The sequence below is a fragment of the Patagioenas fasciata genome, chromosome 5, assembly GCF_037038585.1.
Source record: "Patagioenas fasciata isolate bPatFas1 chromosome 5, bPatFas1.hap1, whole genome shotgun sequence".
Classification (NCBI taxonomy): domain Eukaryota; kingdom Metazoa; phylum Chordata; class Aves; order Columbiformes; family Columbidae; genus Patagioenas; species Patagioenas fasciata.
The window spans coordinates 33,443,652-33,463,069 of record NC_092524.1 but is presented as its reverse complement, the minus strand read 5'-3'; the positions used below and the strand labels follow the sequence as shown (position 1 = coordinate 33,463,069).

Below are 19,418 nucleotides of genomic sequence, written 5' to 3'. Positions count from 1 at the left end.
TTTAATATCTGTAATATCTGACATAATGTCACTTGAGTAAGTTAATATCAAAGCTCACTTAACTTATAAAATTATTTTATAATATCTTGTCAGCAAGTAACACAATTAGAAGATATTTCAGTCCCTCATTTCCTCATACAGCAAACCTTCAGCATTGAAGGACAGCTACTAAGAAGTCAACATACTCCCTGGCAACTTCCCTTACTGCTTTGTAATATAATTCTCTCTGGAAAAGATCACTCCCCTGGAAGAGGCTTATCACATTCAAATGCATTGTTTCATGCATGGAAGCCAATTTCTACCCTCTCAATAGCTTAGATGCTGGCACTTGAACTCAGATGGGATCAGACCAAAAGTCCATCCTTCCTAATGCCCTCTGACACCAGCCAATACCAGACATTTCTGCGGAAAAGACAAAGGCTGTTAAGAGACGCAGATGTGAGGACAGTCTGCCCTTCGAGTTCCACCCTCATCTCTGAATCAGCTCAAATTCTGAGCACGGAGTATAACGATTCAGTCTAAATGTAACTCCAGCTCAGCTTCATTAACTTGTCCCTCTATTCTTGCACTACAAGACAGAACAAGAGTTCTCTACTTTCCTCCCCACTTTGCAGCACTTAGTTTTATAAAGACTCAATGTCTTTTCTCTCCTGAGGAACTGAAGTCTTAGTTCTCACAGTGGCTTAATAGCAGAAACTTTCTCTTACTCATTTTATTGCCCTTCTTCAAGCCCCTCCAGCTCAGGAGAATTCTTTTTCAGACATTGAGCTGTACAATACACTTTATTTCAGGTGAAGTTCAGTGACTGATAGAATACTTGGAGCATACTATGTATGTGTTCTTGCATCCATTTTTGACCACAGCTTTATATGCCTTCATCAATAGGCAAGATATCTTTCTTCTGTTAGCCATGTTAAATCTTTCCTTCATGTATGAATAACTTTTCCTCCCTCGAAGAAATAAAAAAAGCACCCTAAACCTTCATTACAGTGCAGGCTAATCATCTTTTTTTCAAATGACATGCAGGTTCTTAGTAGTATGAATAACTACATAGAAGTTCAGCTGCTTTAATGGCCTTTTCCAAGGACTTTATTCTGAACATCAAAAGTCCAGGAAGGACTCTTGAGATTCCTCACCACTCATGCCTCATTTCTGGAGATCCCCCTTTCCATCATGGGGGTGGACAAGGTGATGGCTTTGGTGCTTCCTGAGCTCCTTGCTTTCAGAGACATTTCTTTAACACAAGAAAGAATAAAGTCTTTTGTTCTAAATTAAGTAATACTACCTTGTAATTATTCAATGCTGAATAATTAGCTGTCTTGCTTTGAGCACCCAAAAAAAAAAGCCAAACCAAAAAAACACCCAAACCAAACCAAAACCAACAACAAAAAAATCACTGCTTTCTGTATTTTCACATATTTTTGTGAAAATTTTCACGTTTTTTGTGAGTTCACACGAGCTTGTTATCTAATTCCACCAACATTTGGAGAAAGAGTTGTTCAAACTTGACGCACTCAGTTATGAAATAAAGCCAATACACACTTAAGTACACTGATATATGAATTTTACATCTGTATCTGCAATAACAGCAAACAGCTATTGGCTCATCTACATATTCAATGTTAAAGCTTTGGTTTACAGGTCAAAAATCTGATGGTTCTTACCACCATTCAGTAGCTATCCACAACTACTAGTTAATGAAACAGAAGAGAGTCTGTTAAAACCTCAAAAGAAATTTGACACAGCTATCTAACCATGTGTCAGTCTTCCTATCCACATTTTGTTTGCTATGTACAGACCTTTTCCTTGCTTACTACAATTTAATATAAGAAAGCAGGTAACAGTTGTGAAAAGAAAGCAGGTAACAGTTGTGAAAAGAAAGCAGGTAACAGTTGTGAAAAGAAAGCAGGTAACAGTTGTGAAAAGAAAGCAGGTAACAGTTGTGAAAAGAAAGCAGGTAACAGTTGTGAAAAGAAAGCAGGTAACAGTTGTGAAAAGAAAGCAGGTAACAGTTGTGAAAAGAAAGCAGGTAACAGTTGTGAAAAGAAAGCAGGTAACAGTTGTGAAAAGAAAGCAGGTAACAGTTGTGAAAAGAAAGCAGGTAACAGTTGTGAAAAGAAAGCAGGTAACAGTTGTGAAAAGAAAGCAGGTAACAGTTGTGAAAAGAAAGCAGGTAACAGTTGTGAAAAGAAAGCAGGTGGGTTCCCCAATATATTGGACATTTTTAAGATTCAGCTGCACAGGGTTCTGGGCCATCTTATCTCAACTGTGCTTTTGACAAGAAAGGTTGGACCAGATAACCTTTGTCATCCCTTCCAATGTGGTACTCTCTGATTCTATATTTCAAGGATTGCTCCATTACTTCAATGAAAAAAAAAAACCCAAACCAATAGTCATTTCTCAGCAATAGATGAAAAGAGAAAGGTTTGTGTAACCAATATGCTTAAATAGCAAAGTGTAGAGCTGTCAGTGATGTTTCGCCTCCACTGACCTACCTCCTCAGGTCTAAAAGGCAGATGACTAATCAAGGTGATCAAATGCAGCAAGAAAGTGCTAGAAGCACAGAGGAAGTGATGTAATTCATATATTTGAGTTACAGTGAAAAAAGGAGAAATATAAGCTTCACTGAGTGTGCAACAGCAAGACATTTTAGGCTGTTTATGCCATCATAAATCTCACTCACAGAACACTAGCTTTTATAATAAATAAAACAGCTTAGCCATTAAGTAAAATGAGTGCCCAAGAACATTTAGAGACTGAGAGCAGTCTGACATCTAATTAGTTAGATTTCGGCCTCCAGTTATCAAATCTTTTATCTGTATCCCAAGTATACTAAAGGCACAGCAATTTATAGCAGGCAGCCTAAATCCTTTAGTTGAACTTTTCTTCCTCAAAATAGCACACAATATATTCTGATATTCAAGGAAAAAAAATGCTTCCAGCATATATGATATATTTGCTACCGACAAAGTAAGCATTTAAGGAAGGCATTCCAACACTCACAAGTTTTATTTGCCAAGAATTCATATCTTTTTTTATATACATAAAGGTTTTTCTTTTTACATAGGAAACAAGATGTAAGGGATGTAAGAGTTTGTAAAGATTTCCGGAGTCTGCAAAATACGTCCATCTTCAGAATCCAACATTCAAAATATGATGAAGACTGATAACACCTTCTTTGAGGCAGTTCATATCCTGATGTTTACATTTGTGTGACAGGTTTCTACAAAAAAAGCTGTTACAGGGATTTCAGTCCTCGAATCAGTCTCAGTTGAAGAGCTTAAATATAAAGAAAGGGGAGCCAGAATCTCCTGTTTTCCAGGTACTGGACTAATCCAGAAGTGTAACAACTTCTCCCTTCACTGGAGTCTCATCCGTTTTTCAGGTGGTCCTTTAGTGCCAGCACTCTGCTGAGCATTCTTTACAGTCTCTTTTTCCTCTGGCTTGATAGCTTCAGGAGCTGGTTCTGGTTCCTTCTTGATTTGATCCACTTAAGAAGCAACAGCAAAAGAAAGTTAAACCTCCAATTTTTATTCTTAAAATACTGTTCAGAGCACTTAAATATTGTTGATGTCAAAGGGGCAAAATTAATTTCAAATGTATAAGAATAGCCAAGGACTAAATTAATACCTGTAAAGGTAAAAAAGTGGAATAGACTGAAGAGGTTTTCCTATTCCGAGGTTGCTTATGGCCAACTCAAAGCCTTCCCACACTTCAAGCTTGTAGCAGCACCCAAAATCACTAACGTACTGGACTGATCAGACTGTTCCCTCAGTTGCCCTTTTACCCTCTTCCTGCTTTCAAAGATCACTTCATGCAATTGGACCTCCAGGCAGTATACCCTTACAGACAGGAAGCGCAGGACCAGAATATACTATTCTTCAATTTCACTCTGGCTGTCACAGAGAATTCTTATCTAGCACTTTGCACAATTAGGCAATGCCAGAATTCCTAACCACTTCAGCAGCAGAAGCAAGCAGCTTATATGGCAACTGCGAGACACTGCGATATAGAGCCTAATTTTTAAGTCCTGTGAGAATATTAGAGTTTTACCTGGGATAGGCTTTTCTCCAGGCTTTTGCTGTGGTGGAGAAAGAAAAAAAAAATAAACACATCAGTGGAACAAAAGTCATAATTCTTAACCCTTCCTGCTACTCACTTAGTAATATAAACCAAGCAATGACCCTTGTACGTAAGAGCTGAGGGTAGAAGAGATCTCTAAATACACTTTAAACAAAATCCAGTTAACATTTTATAACATCCAGTTTTTTCTCTAACAACTAAAAAGTGCTAAAGCAAAAAATACACATCTGAGGAGTAAACAGTTTTGTGAGATGCTGTCAACATTATTTCCTTTGTTCCCAAGCAGAAGACCTGGTGGAACAAATGGATACTAAAGACAATCAGAGGTAATCACAACAACTTCACAGGATGCCAAGAATTTCCACACTAATCAATAAGCCTCCAGAACAATGGAGTAACTAAAACAAAATAGCTGTGGTGGCTTGACTGAGCTCATAAAGGAGGAAACTGGAAGCAGCAGCAAAATCTGATGGCTGATAAGAACAGACCCTCTGTGATTAGATAAAGAATTTGTATACCAAAATTTGTTCCTCGTAGTTTATTCTACACTGCAATCAGAGGCTTCCATTTCAAATTTATTATCTAATTGATGTTATAATTGCAAAAAGCACAATTCCCATTCAGTTTCAGCTGTTCAAGTGCTCAGAACTGCCTGAAGTTCTAAGTTACAGTAATACTATGGCCTGTAAGTGTCATACCTGAACAAATCTGGGTGGAAACTTTTGTCTTAGGTCTAAAAGCAAAGCATCTACCCGTTGTCTTTGGAAAATAGAACTTGGTTCTTCTTTCTTCTTGGCTTTTGGTTTAGCTTTCTCTGCAAGTCATAGAAATGTAAGAGGAAGCTGTATTAAAAGTTCTGTTCTCTCAGCAGCTCCTTGTATGACAAGTTGGTATTTGCCTCTCCTCTAAACTTCAGCTACATTTTCCCTTTAACATTAGTTATTTCTTTGTGGAAGACAGATTAAGGATGATTTTTACCTCCTTGCAAACTGGTTTGGCTTCTTAAAATGTACTTTGGAGTCCAGTGGGTTGAAAAGTTGCTCACTTTGTTGACACACAGCTCACCATTTTCATCTCCCACCCATGTCTGATGTTCATCCCCACTAGCACAAAAAAGCAACGTTCCTTCCATCTGACAAGGAGCACCAACCCTTCAGACAGACAGGCACTCAACCTCATCTCTACACCATCACTATGCATTGCCTCAAGCTTTTCCCCACATTACTCGCCCTCTCCCAAAGTGCACAGGAGCAACTAGGAATCATACCTCGTTCTTCTTGATCTTTGAAATGCCACCAGTAGCCCTTGGATGGGTGATAGCGACAGTAGGACATAGCTTCTTCAAAAGCAGACTGAATTCCATGCACTGCAGTGAGCTTCAAGAACAAGAACATAAGACAGTGTTCAGAACTTAAGAAGAAAATACAATATAAATTTTTGAAACCAGGGATTTTAAAATTTGTATTCTATATCCATTTTTGTTCTGAGAAGGGGACATGGGACATCTAGTTTTGGACCAAGAACGTAATCTAACAGGCTCTTACAAGACCTTTTCTGAAGTGCTTTTGTAAACTGACAAACTTCCTGACTTCAGGTAGTCAGAAGTAGTAGTTTGCTATAACAGAAGAAATCAAAACAAACTCAAGTATGCAATTTAAAAAGAAATACCACATCAACTTAAAACATAAACCTCATTTAAAGAGAAACATTACATTAATGTTAACATTCCAAACCAAGCTTCACTGAATATGTTTTTAATTACTATTTCATACGTATTTGTCATTTAATTTTTCTTCTGATTCTTCAAACTTCATGCTGTTCCATCAATTGCGTAGTTTCAGTTATTCTGACCCTTCATCATTAAACAATGTATCCTACTTTTTGGACCATACTGCACCCTCCCAGGTTCTTTCACTTCCATGTGGGATATGTACCATATTAAGCAGTGGCGTTTGTTTTAAGTTAGTGTATACTACACAAGATCTTTGCTCAAAACAGGGGCTGAAACAGCCCGGGGAATAGCCAAAAGTAAAAGCAGATATAGACTGGTACACATCAAATGCTCAGAACACTTACAACTCTGGAGTTAATGACAGACCCTAAGTCAGGTGCCTGATAAATCACTCCAGCAATAATATAGTAGTCAGCCATCGGCATAACTGTGGGGAAAAAACAAAAAAACGGGATCAGTTTAAAGCTCTAGCTGAAGACTCTGCATTTGTTGCTGAATTTCAGCAGGAACAGCAGAAATTGCTATATTCATCTCATCACCAAATTTTCTCTTTTTAACTTTTTCCTTCAAGTTGCTTTATTTGCACAGTAGCCACAAACTGATACAGGAAAAAAACCCCAAAACAAACCAAACCACAACAACAAAACAAACAAACAAACAACTCCACAACAACAACAGGCACACAATGTCTGCTTTACAGAGAGTAAAACATCAGCTTTAAGTCCTGTCCTACTGTGGACAACTATTTGACCTTACAAGAGTTGAGGTTTTCAGAGCAACCCAAGAGGAGTCAAGTGAACTGCACTGGGAGAGTTCCACTTGCCTTTGCTACTGGTAGGAACCCAAAACAACATCTCATTATTTTGGCCTCAGCTTTCTTCAATTTGTACAGTCTTCTTAGCTTGATTTCCCAGACTTGATGGCAGCTACACACAGAATATGCCTTTCTAAATAGTATTCTGACAAAAAATACAATCTTTCAAAGGCATTTGCTAAATCAGATTTGGAAACTCTACTGACCCATGAAAACTTCATTAGCGTTGCAGCAGAGGAACACGACAATTGCCTTCGTAATACTCTGCCAAACATTCTTCAGTTGAGAAACTGTAGCGATGCTATCAGCTTCACATTCCTAAGGATCTTACCTGCGGCACCTTTGTCCCAGTTCCTCCATGTCTGTTAATACATTCTGTCTCAACTTTTTTACTGACAGGACCCAATTCATCCACTACTTGCACTTTAGGAAGCTTGGACACCTGCCTAAATTAACAGACCAAGACAGTTGGGTGCATATCAGAGTCAGTACCCACTTCTCCTCAAAAGAAAGAGGATTCTCAGCATTTTCTTAGAAATGAAGTGAGAGAGAGAACAGAAGCTTTACTGTCTCACAGCTCTGTACTTTCCTAGACAGGTAACTCTCCGTAGTCAGTGCATCTGAAGATTTTTTCCAAAACCACTTCAAACAGGCAAAAACTTGGCTTAAAGAATTTAAAATATAAATATACTTTAAAAAAACCCACACACACGGAAGTCATAAGACAGACCTGCACCAGTTCCTAGGGAACTATGTGATTCCAGCAATGTATCTAGCACAATCTGTACAGTCAAAATGGGAAACAAGTCCCAGTTAAGTTCCAAACATACATTTGCATTACAGAGGAAGTCTGAACGCACATATGGTGGAAATTTCAACTCTACTCTTAACTTAATTTCCTGTTTTGACACTTTTTAAGGGCTGCATGATATTTCCATACTCACCTTTTTAAAGCTAGATTCAAAACCTTTAATAAAGAAACAACTTGAAAATCTATTAAAAGGAGGACTCTTTTTCAGTACAAAACTGCAATATAAAGAAGCCATTACCTGATATAAGCAAATAAGAAGCATTCCTAGAAACAGCAAAATCCTGCACAGGACCAAAATACATACGGATAGCCTAAGTCACTAAAAAAAACTGTTAAGAAATATCTAGCATTAACTTTTACAGATAAGAAGGGTAGAGTAACTCTGAAATAACCCAATTATTTCAGATATACATGCAGTAACATGGAAGACAGTCCAATAACTACTGAAATGTGGTTACTTTTTTAAATAATCACACATGCACAAGCACATTTAAGGTTAAAAAGAAATAATGAAGCCAGTTGCATGCAAATGGAAAAAAAAAGTGCTAAGGTATTTAATTTAAAACTTGGAAAGGTCATCAGTGACACTAAGGAAGATTGGTGCTGATGTCACAAGATTCCCTCACTATTCCAAAATACTCAGTTTTCAAAGGAATAACCAAATCAACCAGCATTTGGAGTATCTCATGGTAATTCTTCACAGGGGTCATGGTCTTCTACTGACAAGATCCTACTCAGCTGTATAACCACTGCACAGTTCAAGGTGGAAACAGTGCAAAACAAGAGAGTGATGCGACACAAACAGAAGGATGAACTATCCCTCTCCCTAGCTAATGGAAATCATGGTTCAGCAAAATGAATGAACAATAAATAAATCAATCCCATACTAGCCACTTCAGATTATTAGCTCAAATCAAACAAAGCTCATTAACCCCAAGCAAGCATATTGTTAGTCTTACATTCAAATAATTAAATAAGAACTCCTGCATAGCCTAACAGATAAATACAACATGGCATGAACGCTATTATAAATTTCCCACAGTAAAATATATCTAACACAGGGCAGCACTTTCTTATTGCATTCTTCATATTTCACCACAAGATGGCAATCCCTGCTATTAGCACACTAGAGGTCACTCTGCCAGCCAAAATATCTCCATGCCACCACAAAGCCTCATACCTTTTTGTTTAGATTTAAAATAAAGGCATAAAGGGGAACCAGAAGTGCTTAAACACAAATCAGGAACAGATAAAAGAGGCTAACTGATCAGCCTTCTGAACAGTGACAAGAACTGAGTGACCTTACCTTGTGTTGGAGATTGCCTTTGCTGCTTCCGGATAATGAAGAGAATGGGCTCTTGAGCATGAAGGAGGATGTATTCCACTCCAACCATCTGGCTGAAAAAGAAGCAACCAGAATAAATATCTTCCTCAAAGTAAAATCCGTAGGATGTGAAAAGCTAGCAAATGGCCTGGCATAAAGTTCTGATACTCTGGAAGCTCTTCTATATCATGTGCAGCAAATAAAGACATAGGATTTCTTAAGCTATCAAAACGTAGCTGCAAAGGGAGATACAACCACCTGACACAACATTTCAGTAGAACATGTTAACAAACAGCAAGAAAGGTAACACAGAAACAGAGGACCAGCGTCTGATGTGACTATCTACAGAATAGCAAGCAGAACTGCAACTCTGGACTTCAGCAGGGCAAACTTTGGCCTTTTCAAACAATTGCTAGGGGAAATCCCATGGGCAAGGCTGCTTGAAGGTAAACGGGGCCAAGATAGTTGGTTAGTGTTCAGGGACTGCTTCTACCAAGCTCAAGATCAGAGCATCCCGACACGTAGGAAGTCAAGGAAGGGAGCCAGGAGACCTGCTTGGTTAAACAGTGATCTGCTGGGTAAGCTCAAGTGGAAGAGGAGAGTTTACAGATCACGAAAGGAGGGGCTGGCCACTTGGGAAGAATATAAGGTTGTTGTCACGAGGTTGTAGGGAGGCAACTAGGAAAGCTAAGGCCTCCTTAGAATTAAACCTGGTGAGATGGGTCAAAGACAACAGAAAGAGCTTTCTCAAATACATGGCAGATAAAACTAACACCAGAGGCAACGTCGGCCCACTGATGAACGAAGTGGGTGCCCTGGTGACAGAAGATACAGAAAAGGCAGAGTTACTGAATGCTGCCTTTGTCTCTCTGCCAGAGGCTGTCCTGAGGAGCCCCGTACCCCTGAGGCCCCAGAGGAAATCAGGACAATGGAGGAGTTTGCCTCAGTTGATGAGGACTGGGTTAGGGAGCAATCAGGCAATCTGGACATCCATAAATCCATGGGTCTGGATGGGATGCACCCACGGGTGCTGAGGGAGCTGGCTGAAATCGTTGCTAGACCACTCTCCATCATCTTGGCCAAGTCTTGGGAAATGGGAGAGGTGCCTGAGGACTAGAGGAAAGCAAATGTCACTCCAGTCTTCAAAAAGGGCAAGAAGGAGGACCTGAGTAACTATAGACCAGTCAGCCTCACCTCCATCCCTGCGAAAGTGATGGAACAACTTATCCTTGGTGCCATCTCAAGGCATATCAAGCATAAGAGGGTCATTAGGGGCAGTCAACATGGTTTCATCAAGGGGAAGTCATGCTTGACCAACCTCATAGCCTTTTATGAGGACATAACCAGGTGGATAGATGATGGCAGAGCGATGGATGCGGTCTACCTTGACTTCAGTAAAGCATCTGACACAGTATCCCACAGCATCCTTACAGCTAAACTGAGGGATTACAATCTGGACAATTGGGTAGTGAGGTGGACTGCAAACTGGCTGAAGGAAAGAAGCCAGAGAGTTGTGGTTAAAGGGGCAGAGTCCAGCTGGAGGCCTGTATCTAGTGGAGTGCCTCAAGGGTCAGTACTGGGGCCGGTATTATTCAATATGTTCATCAATGATTTGGATGAGGGAATAGAGTGTACTATCAGCAAGTTTGCTGATGACACCAAGCTGGGAGGAGTGGCTGACACACCAGAAGGCTGTGCTGCCATCCAGCGAGACCTGGACAGGCTGGAGAGTTGGGCGGGGAAAAATTTAATTAAATATAACAAGGGCAAGTGTAGAGTCTTGCATCTGGGTAGGAACAACCCCAGGTTCCGGTATAAGCTGGGGAATGACCTATTAGAGAGCAGTGTAGGGGAAAGGGACCTGGGGGCCCTGGTGGACAGCAGGATGACCATGAGCCAGCACTGTGCCCTTGTGGCCAGGAAGGCCAATGGCATCCTGGGGTGTATTAGAAGGGGGGTGGTTAGTAGGTCGAGAGAGGTTCTCCTTCCCCTCTACTTGGCCCTGGTGAGACCACACGTGGAATATTGTGTCCAGTTCTGGGCCCCTCAGTTCCAGAAGGACAGGGAACTGCTGGAGAGAGTCCAGCACAGGGCAACGAAGATGGTTAAGGGAGTGGAGCATCTTCCTTATGAGGAAAGGCTGAGAGAGCTGGGTCTCTTTAGCTGGGAGAAGAGGAGACTGAGGGGTGACTTTCACTAATGTTTACAAATATATAAAGGGTGAGTGTAACAAGGATGGAGCCAGGCTCCTCTCAGTGACAACCACTGGTAGGACAAGGGGCAATGGCTACAAACTGGAACACAGGAGGTTCCACTTAAATACGAGAAGAAACTTCTTCTCAGTGAGGGTGACAGAACACTGCAACAGGCTGCCCAGGGGGGTTGTGGAGTTTCCTACTCTGAAGACATTCAAAACCCACCTGGACACATTCCTGTGTAGCCTCATCTAAGTGTTCCTGTTCCAGCAGGGGGGATTGGACTAGATGATCTTTTGAGGTCCCTTCCAATCCCTAACATTCTGTGATTCTGTGATACATGTCTGACGCAAAAGCCCCTCCACAACCACATCTGAGCACAACTGATTTTACCAATGAACTTCCAGCTCAGCTTGCGTGTTCCCTATCACATTGTGGAGTCTTTAAATAGTTCTCAAATATCTCACTTGTGCTGCAGATGGGGAACTGCAAGGAAAGTTAACTTGTGCATGCTGCAATCTCATTACACAACCACCTGGGATCAATTTATTTACAACACTCACTGCTTTTATTATCTATACTATAAAGCCAGCTCTTTGGAGGAATTATGTACTAATTATGGCATGCAGCCAGCAGGATATTCACTATTTATGAACTCTAAGTATCCTTTGACATAAACCCTACTCACCACAGAAACATATTTAGCTACATTACCACTACTCGGGTTCTGTTGAGCTAGGAAGGTGAGAGAAGAGAGCTTTTCTAATTCAAAGAAACACGTGGAAGGTGACTGACTGGAATCTCACGATATACACATAATCATTCATGCTTAACACCTCCTTGAAACAGCATAAGGGGAAGCAGAACACATGCAAATACAAAAGATCTGAGCTCCCTGGCAAATGACAGAACTAAAAAACACAGAACAGAAGGAGGTTTCCAGCACGTTCCTATTTGACCACCAAAGCCTCTGGAAAGAGGAACAAAGGACACTGCACAGGTAGCAGTTTCGAATTACAACTTACTTCAAATGTTCCAAGGTCATCCGCTGCATTTTGACGACTTCATTGTTACATGTTCGGTCATAGAATGGGTTACTTCGCTCTGAGAAATAGTCCAACACACTCCCATTGTTTAGTATTGGAATCCAGGAGCTGTCAACCCAGGAAATTCCCAAGAGATTATCTGAGAAAAGAAATCTGCACTGAGTACAAAAGCAGCCAGAAACACTACAAACATTCCCAAGAATAAATCGGTACCAGTTAATGATTATATCAGGGTAAGGAGGTGGAACACAGCCTCACACAAACCAGTTCTAATCAAGAATGTGTTTCACAGAGTTCAATTAATAATTTATATCCTTTAATCTGCTGCAGTTCTCTGTAGGTACGCAATGTAAATATAGTCTTTATTACTGCACTTCTCCTTCCTTGACCACTAGCTCCTGTTATACCTTTATGGTTTGAGAATGTGAGCAGTGTCTGTGTGCACATGTGTGTGCGCTGCACTGGTGGGAGTTAATTAGTTCTGATACTGTATATAATATTATCATACTACATCTACTTTGTAGTATTATATACAGCTTATTTTACGAACTGCGGCATTAGCTTAGCAGAAAGACAAAGGCAAAGCATGGTTCCCTTTGAAAACTAGGTCTCTGGTAATTTGAATTTACAGGTGACCCTTGAGGTCCCTTCCAACCTTGTATTATATGATACTAAACTAAGCTAGGATCAATTTGGAGGGTGGGGAGGGAAGTGATACAACTCACACTAAACCTGAACCTGGTTACATTAAAAACAGTTTCTTTCTTACAAAAAAAGAGTTCCCAGGCTGTAAACTATGATACTGAAAATTGGTAAAACACTGTGGAGATCTATTAATTACTAAGAGTTTTCTTTTGCCAGTGAGTAAACTACTGAACGAAACAAAGTAGTGGCATTGTTAACATTCTGAGAAATTATGTTATTAAAATACTTATCTGTATGATATCATAGCAGCTGATACTGTTATATTTCAAAGACTATTTTTTTAGTGTGGGTGAAATCTATAATTTAAAAAAAAAACAAAACAAAACATACACAAAGATGCTATCTTGGGTAGATGTTTCCCAGTAGTCTGAAACAACAGATTCTATTCCTGATTCTACAATTATCTGCCAAATTGCCTGCAGCAAATTTCTTGTTCCTTAACTCAAGTGGATATTACAGAAATCTAACCAAGGAGTATTAACAATCACATAAAACAGCAAGCTTTATAAACAAAATATACATTGTAATCTGCAAATCATTATACACCAGATAAGTTCCTACAGATCTGGGATATTTGAATTAAAATCACTGGATTTTATTATCACACTGCAGCAAAATTATGTTCTTCAAGACCAAAGAAACCAGTGTCAGTAATTCGTCCTATAGTCAACACATTTGCTAATGTTGAAGATCCATGATGCACCCTGAAAAACCCTGAAATTCACCCATTTTAAATTGCAGCAGCAAATAGAGTTCCCAAGACACTAGAAAGCAAGAAACAAAGGCATGTGTTGTTTGGAATTAAAAAACAGAAGTGATGAGAAGTCACAGAAAACTGAATTAAGAACTAAAATTTCCTTCTCACAGGAACCATTCCCTTACATTCACACATTATATATACACCCAGAACTCCCACTTATCATTCCACTGTGAATATTTTACTTCTGTGACAACTCTGCATGCTCAGGGATGACTGGATCAATTCCAAAAGTGTCAGCTCATATACTATTAGCAGCTTCTCTGAGGAACAGTTGATAAAGTAACACTAGCTGCCCAGCAAGCTAAGAAAAACGCAGCATAAATAGTCATGTGTAAATCATTTTGCCTTGTTAATCTCAGAATTGCTAGCCTAACTCTCTCACAGAAGGGGGGGGAACAAAAAAAAAAAGTCTAGAGCCATTCATCTTATTTCACATACATTATTCTCTCTCCTCACTACAAAAAGGAAATCTCAAAAACACAGTTCTAAGATCCATTATGAAGTACTTAAGTTGTGGTAGTGCTAATTATCCTAAATGCCTTTCAAAACCAAAAGACAAGCTTTCCTTCCCAACAAAACGAAAATTTTAAGTGCTTGCATTCTTGCCATAATAAATTCTCTTATTACATTTCAAATACAAACTTTTCTTGCTTTTATGATTAACTATATTTCTCAGGAGGAATGTCATGCAAGCTTCATATACATATATGTGTGTGTGTGTGTATATGTGTATATATATCCATAATGCTGTATATAGTGATAAATTTATCGTAAAACGGCATATAAAGTTAAGCTCCAAGGCTCAATTATCCATAGCTGCTCAGTGTCAACAATTGCCTTTGTAACTAGTAAGACTGTTCTCAAACCATGCTTGAAAAAAAGTGGAGGAAAAACAAAACCATCCATGAACTGACATGCATGTTTATTCTCACTAAGAAGAAGGTACTTCTGTTTCTTTTGGATATGAGAAAGGATGGTGTTCCTGCTTCCCTGTTCTTTTCAAAAACAGGGCATCTTGCTCAAAAGCTTTTTTTGTGGGATTTGCATCACAGATGGAGAAGTAAAGTGCTTCTGACAACACTACCAATCTGTCACGATTGTCACAACAATTTGGGAGATGAGCCAGCAAACCATGAAATAAGAAATAACAGATCAATTAACACAATGTGCTGTACTTGGCCTCATCAGTTGAAAGCCCAACACTAGTCTTTCACAAACTGACATGAAAAGTAGTCTGACAGCTTAAAAATCAGGCTTTAAACTCAATATTATGAACCACAGAAGATTCAGAGAGAGCTTAAATGGTGAATAATTTAATACAGCACTCCTGCCATTAATTGTCCATGTAGCTCCTTGCTGCGATTTGAAACAAGGCTGTCAGAAAAGCAAACAGGACACAAACATCATTAAGAAAGAACGTGAAGGAAAAGAAGAGAAAACCTCTGTGGTATTATCAAAATTAACCCCTCAGGTGCTTTCCCTAAATCTCTGCTCTTGGTCACTCTGAGACTCCACCACACAGGCTTTCAGTGAGACTTCATTCAGGTGCTCTTATAGAGAAAAATACCACCCCTTCTTCTTCAAAACATTCTTTCTGTTCATATCCCTGAATTCTTGCCGAAGTTTTTCCTGTTCTCAGTTACTTCAGCTGTGTTTCAGGCTGTCCTAACACCTGGCCTGCCTCATCACATCTACCCGAAGTGCTGTAAGAAACGAGACAAACTCAACATTTCACTCTTGTGCAAGTCCCACACATGCCAGTGTTTCCCACTTTCTTCCATATTTCAGAATTAAAGCTCTCCTTTCTAGATTTTCTTTTATGTTACAGTCTCACCCCAGGACCTCCTTATTCCACCCGAAAAGGCAGTAATGTAGCAGAAGGGAGGCTTTTTTCTTTTTTTTTCCCAGGTGTCCCTGAGCACACCCTCCCAATCTGCCTCACGCCCAGCAAAATCGCTTTTTGGACACAGCTTTTCCTCACGGTTCCTCCTCAAAACATAAATCGACCAACAATGATGCTAAACCCTCTTGTGCAGACTTTTCAAACACATACAAACAAACTCAGTAGCCCCACTGCCCCAGACGAGCATTAATAAAGAAACAGCTCCACAAACCGCATGGCTCCGGCCGCACCTGCTCTTCCAGTCATCTGGACGCTCCTTGGAGCGAATGCTATTAGCACGCCAATAACCAGGACAGCGGCCATCACACCACCCTGCTCCCTCAGCCCCACGGCGGCAGCGGCTCCTCCGCGCTCCCCGGAGCTCCCGGCGGCGGAGCACGGCTCACAGCGCGACACGGAGGCGGCCCTCAATGGCCCGGAGTGGCCCAGCCTCGCCAGGACCGGTAGCGGGAAGCCCCGAGCGTGCACAGACCCATAAAGCCCCAGCCCTACCTCGGATATCCACCGCCGCCATGACCGCGCCGCACACTTCCGCCTACCACCCTCACAGGAGAGGAGGCGAGGACCGGAAACGGGGTATAGAGCGCCGCCGGCAAGAGCGGCGGGGAACGAGAGTGGCGCCGCAACCGGCGGGGTGGGGAAAGGGACGGGGCGGGGCCAGCTAGGGCGAGGACGTTTCTGGGTCAGCCCTGCTGGGCGGGGCGGGGCGGGGCTGGGATGAGCTGGGCGGGGCTGGGATGAGCTGGGCGGGGCGGAGCTGGGCGGGGCTGATGACCTTGATTGCATCACAGCCACAAGGTGACCGGCTTTTCACCCATGAGTAGCCGGAATGACAGTGTTAGTGACAAACACTAAATGCGTTTGTAATGCTGATTCTGAGCTGTTTGCTCAAAACCAGAAATACGGGCATTTTACAACCATATTCACCTCGCCTTGACCCTCTGGTAATTGCTGTTCACTTTCAAAGTGGAGGAGATGAGGGCGGCAGGTTCCTGCTCACCATCACACCCAGCCTGGTCGCATTGGCTGGTGTAGCTCTGATTCAGATTCTGCGTGGGAATAATACAGAATGTTTGAGATCACACCACCAGAACATTGCACGGTTCCTGTCCTGAGGTTTGTTCCTTGGCATTTTCACTCTTAAGTGACATTGCCAGTCATTTATAGGGTGAAGAACAACATTCAGTGGGTGGAAGAATATACATACACTGAGGATAAACAAGCTTTTTATCTAAACTAGGAGCCGCAATCTACCAATCTGCTGCACAGAGCGTGGAATACCTCCCCATCCTGTGAGCACAGCTCCAGGTGCCCATCTCACCTGAGCCTCTGCAGAGGGCTGCCGAGATCAACCCTTCCCTCGCTGGGAGCACGGGGTCTGTGAAGGGACCCTGGAGCTCACCACTTTGCTGATGACACCTCGCGGTGGTAACTGGTGATGGAATTTCTTCCCTTTCCATTAGAGATGTGTATAGGGTATACAAAGTGAAAGAGAGGGATATTATTATTATTATTATTATTGTTGTTGTTGTTGTTATTGTTATTATTATTATTTACAAGAGCAATCAAACAGTTAGGACAAACCAGAGCTGATGCTGCTTACTTGCTCTTCATCCTCTTGTACTGTACAGATGCATTATGAGACGGACTTTAACTGCATAACCACATACTCTTCCGCTCCCCACCCCAGGATTCCTGTCTCATTCAACATGTTGGAGTCACTCTGTAACTCAGAGATACACTGGGTTTGTTTTCTGTGAAGTAAAGCTGCCTGCAGAACAGGTGCTTTACATGTTTCAAGCATTGAAAGATGCCAAGATACCATGTGAAGGTTACAGAAAGCGACAAGATCAAACAGTTAAGGCAGAAGAATGTTGCTTTGGAGAACTGGACTCTACTCTTGCAAGTGATAGAGTCATACATTACATAAATTAAGATTTTTCAACCTAATGTTTCACAGTTGTCCAGTAATTTCAGTCCCTCAGTTGTTGGAGACTGACACTGGGGATCTGATCTGCAAATGTGCTGAGCCCTCACTGCAAATGAAGTTATGCTGGTCGTGCTTTGTGTGTTTTATAATTCTCTGCATTCTGAGGAGTCAAGTTCTCTGAAATCTCTCTCACTTTAAGCACTCAAAATAAGATTTTGGTAATCTCTGTGTCTCAAGACTACATCTCTATTAGGGGAGTGATAACAGATCCCTTAACTCAGAGTGGTTTGTGAAAATAAATTTAATAATGTCTGCCAAAATATTATGATGCTGGGGTGGTAATGTCATGTGGAAATTAATTATTCCTGATTCAAAATAGAATTTGCTTAATGTGCAAAACATAAGAAAACAAGACTGAACAAAGGAAGAAAGCAAAATATAGAACACATGAGCACCGTCCATCCTTAATGCTGAATACACAAGGAAGCCATGAAAACACAGCACTTGGTTGTCTTTAATGGCGCAACTACATTAAAAATAAAAGCTAACTTTAATTTTTCAATTCTATCATTTCTGAGTGCTTGTCTTTGCTATTGAGATAATATTCTGTGTAATATAGTTCCCCAGTGGGTAATTCACTTGTGCACACACAGTGCAGATCCCCTTTCATGAGCTAACTGCTACTTGTTAGCAGATTCTGCCTTTGCCAAACACACCTCTCTGGCGTTATCCACAGCAGAGTGTTTCCAAATAAAATAACGATAGGTTGCCTTTCTAAACTTAATATTTTAATATTCCTGTCATGAACAATCCTCCCAGAGACCAGAAATGTCACCAGATGTAACAGCCGCCCTTTTGGAGCATCTCTGATGCCCTGTCTCACCTTATTTTTGGGCAAACCATTTCTCTTCAATAGCAAATGGGAACTCAAGCTCCATTTTAATTATCCATGTTGTCCATCTTTCCTGCTGACTTTGCACTTTTCCTTAGCAAGTATGTCTTTGGATGAGTGAGGGGCTGAAAAGCAAAGACTCCTGGATGGGAAATAATGGGGTTTGATGGCTTTAATTACAGGGTACGTCTAGCCAAAGGACTGCTGGAAAGAATTGTTCCTCTGGTAACATTTTCACCTTCTACTGCAGCATAAAAGTCTAGTGCTTTTTCACCCAGCTTCCTCTGAAGGGAGAGTCCTAATGAGCATTGCAGTTCTGTCCTTGCTAGCAGGAGGTGTGGATTTCAGATAGAGAGCTAATGAAATCTGTCAGGTAAAATGAGGAATTTATGCACACTGCTTTTCATGTCAAAGAAAGGCACCTTAAGCAATTAATATTTAGATGTACTAATTCCATTTGTGTATTTTAAAAATGCATAAAATACTTGGATAAAAACTGGCACCTTTTCATGCCCTGGTGTTTGAATGTCATTTAGTGTCACTCTCATCCCAGTGGAATTATTTTTATATATTTCTCTGGTCAGCGCTAATGGGAAATCTCGACCTACTATGCCCTCTCTGCTAGGCACTACACATATACATACCAAAAGAGACTGCCCCTAATTTATAATGTTTTTTATCTTGAGTAAATGCAGCATTTGTAGCACTGGGCACTCCAGTCATGTTATGGGTACAGTGGGGACACTAGAAGGGATTCCCTTTATAGTCTTGAATGAACACAACTAAATTGACAGGACAACTTCTACAAATGGAAGGAAAACTGCCTCTGTGCATATCAGGTAAAAAGTGTTGCCTACATATCCCTATTATACTCTGGGCAGTTTCCAAAACATATTAGAGGCTGCTAAACGAGGAGATAATCACAGTGCCTTGGATTCTGCCAACCTGCATTTGAACTCAAGGATCAAGAGTAACAAGCCCCAGGTCCCATTCTGTGTTCTGGGCAAATCTAGTTCTGCAGTAATTCACAACGGAGATTTAAATTCCTATGCTAATGCAAAATTGCTGGGTTTGAATTAGCAACGAAATGAGCTATTTGCTACTGGTTTTGTAGTAAGTAGGGATTGGAAAATATTCTTTTAAATGCTTATATTCTCATTTGGGAGAAAAACATCTAAAAAATGAACAAGCCAGGGACAGGGAGTCATGGGCAATTCAAGGAA

At 40.8% G+C, this 19,418-nt stretch overlaps 1 protein-coding gene across 1 annotated transcript; it reads right to left on the bottom strand.

Moving 5' to 3' along the window:
- Window positions 1–2,990: 2,990 nt before the first annotated feature.
- On the bottom strand, window positions 2,991–16,002 carry MED6 (mediator complex subunit 6). Its single transcript, XM_065839670.2, has 8 exons — window positions 15,866–16,002; window positions 11,985–12,144; window positions 8,747–8,838; window positions 6,160–6,242; window positions 5,351–5,459; window positions 4,782–4,897; window positions 4,054–4,081; window positions 2,991–3,490 (listed from the first exon to the last, which is right to left on the bottom strand). The coding sequence occupies exons 1-8, from the start codon at window positions 15,885–15,887 to the stop codon at window positions 3,360–3,362; spliced, it is 741 nt and encodes a 246-aa protein (XP_065695742.1). The 5' UTR covers window positions 15,888–16,002; the 3' UTR covers window positions 2,991–3,359.
- Window positions 16,003–19,418: the final 3,416 nt, after the last annotated feature.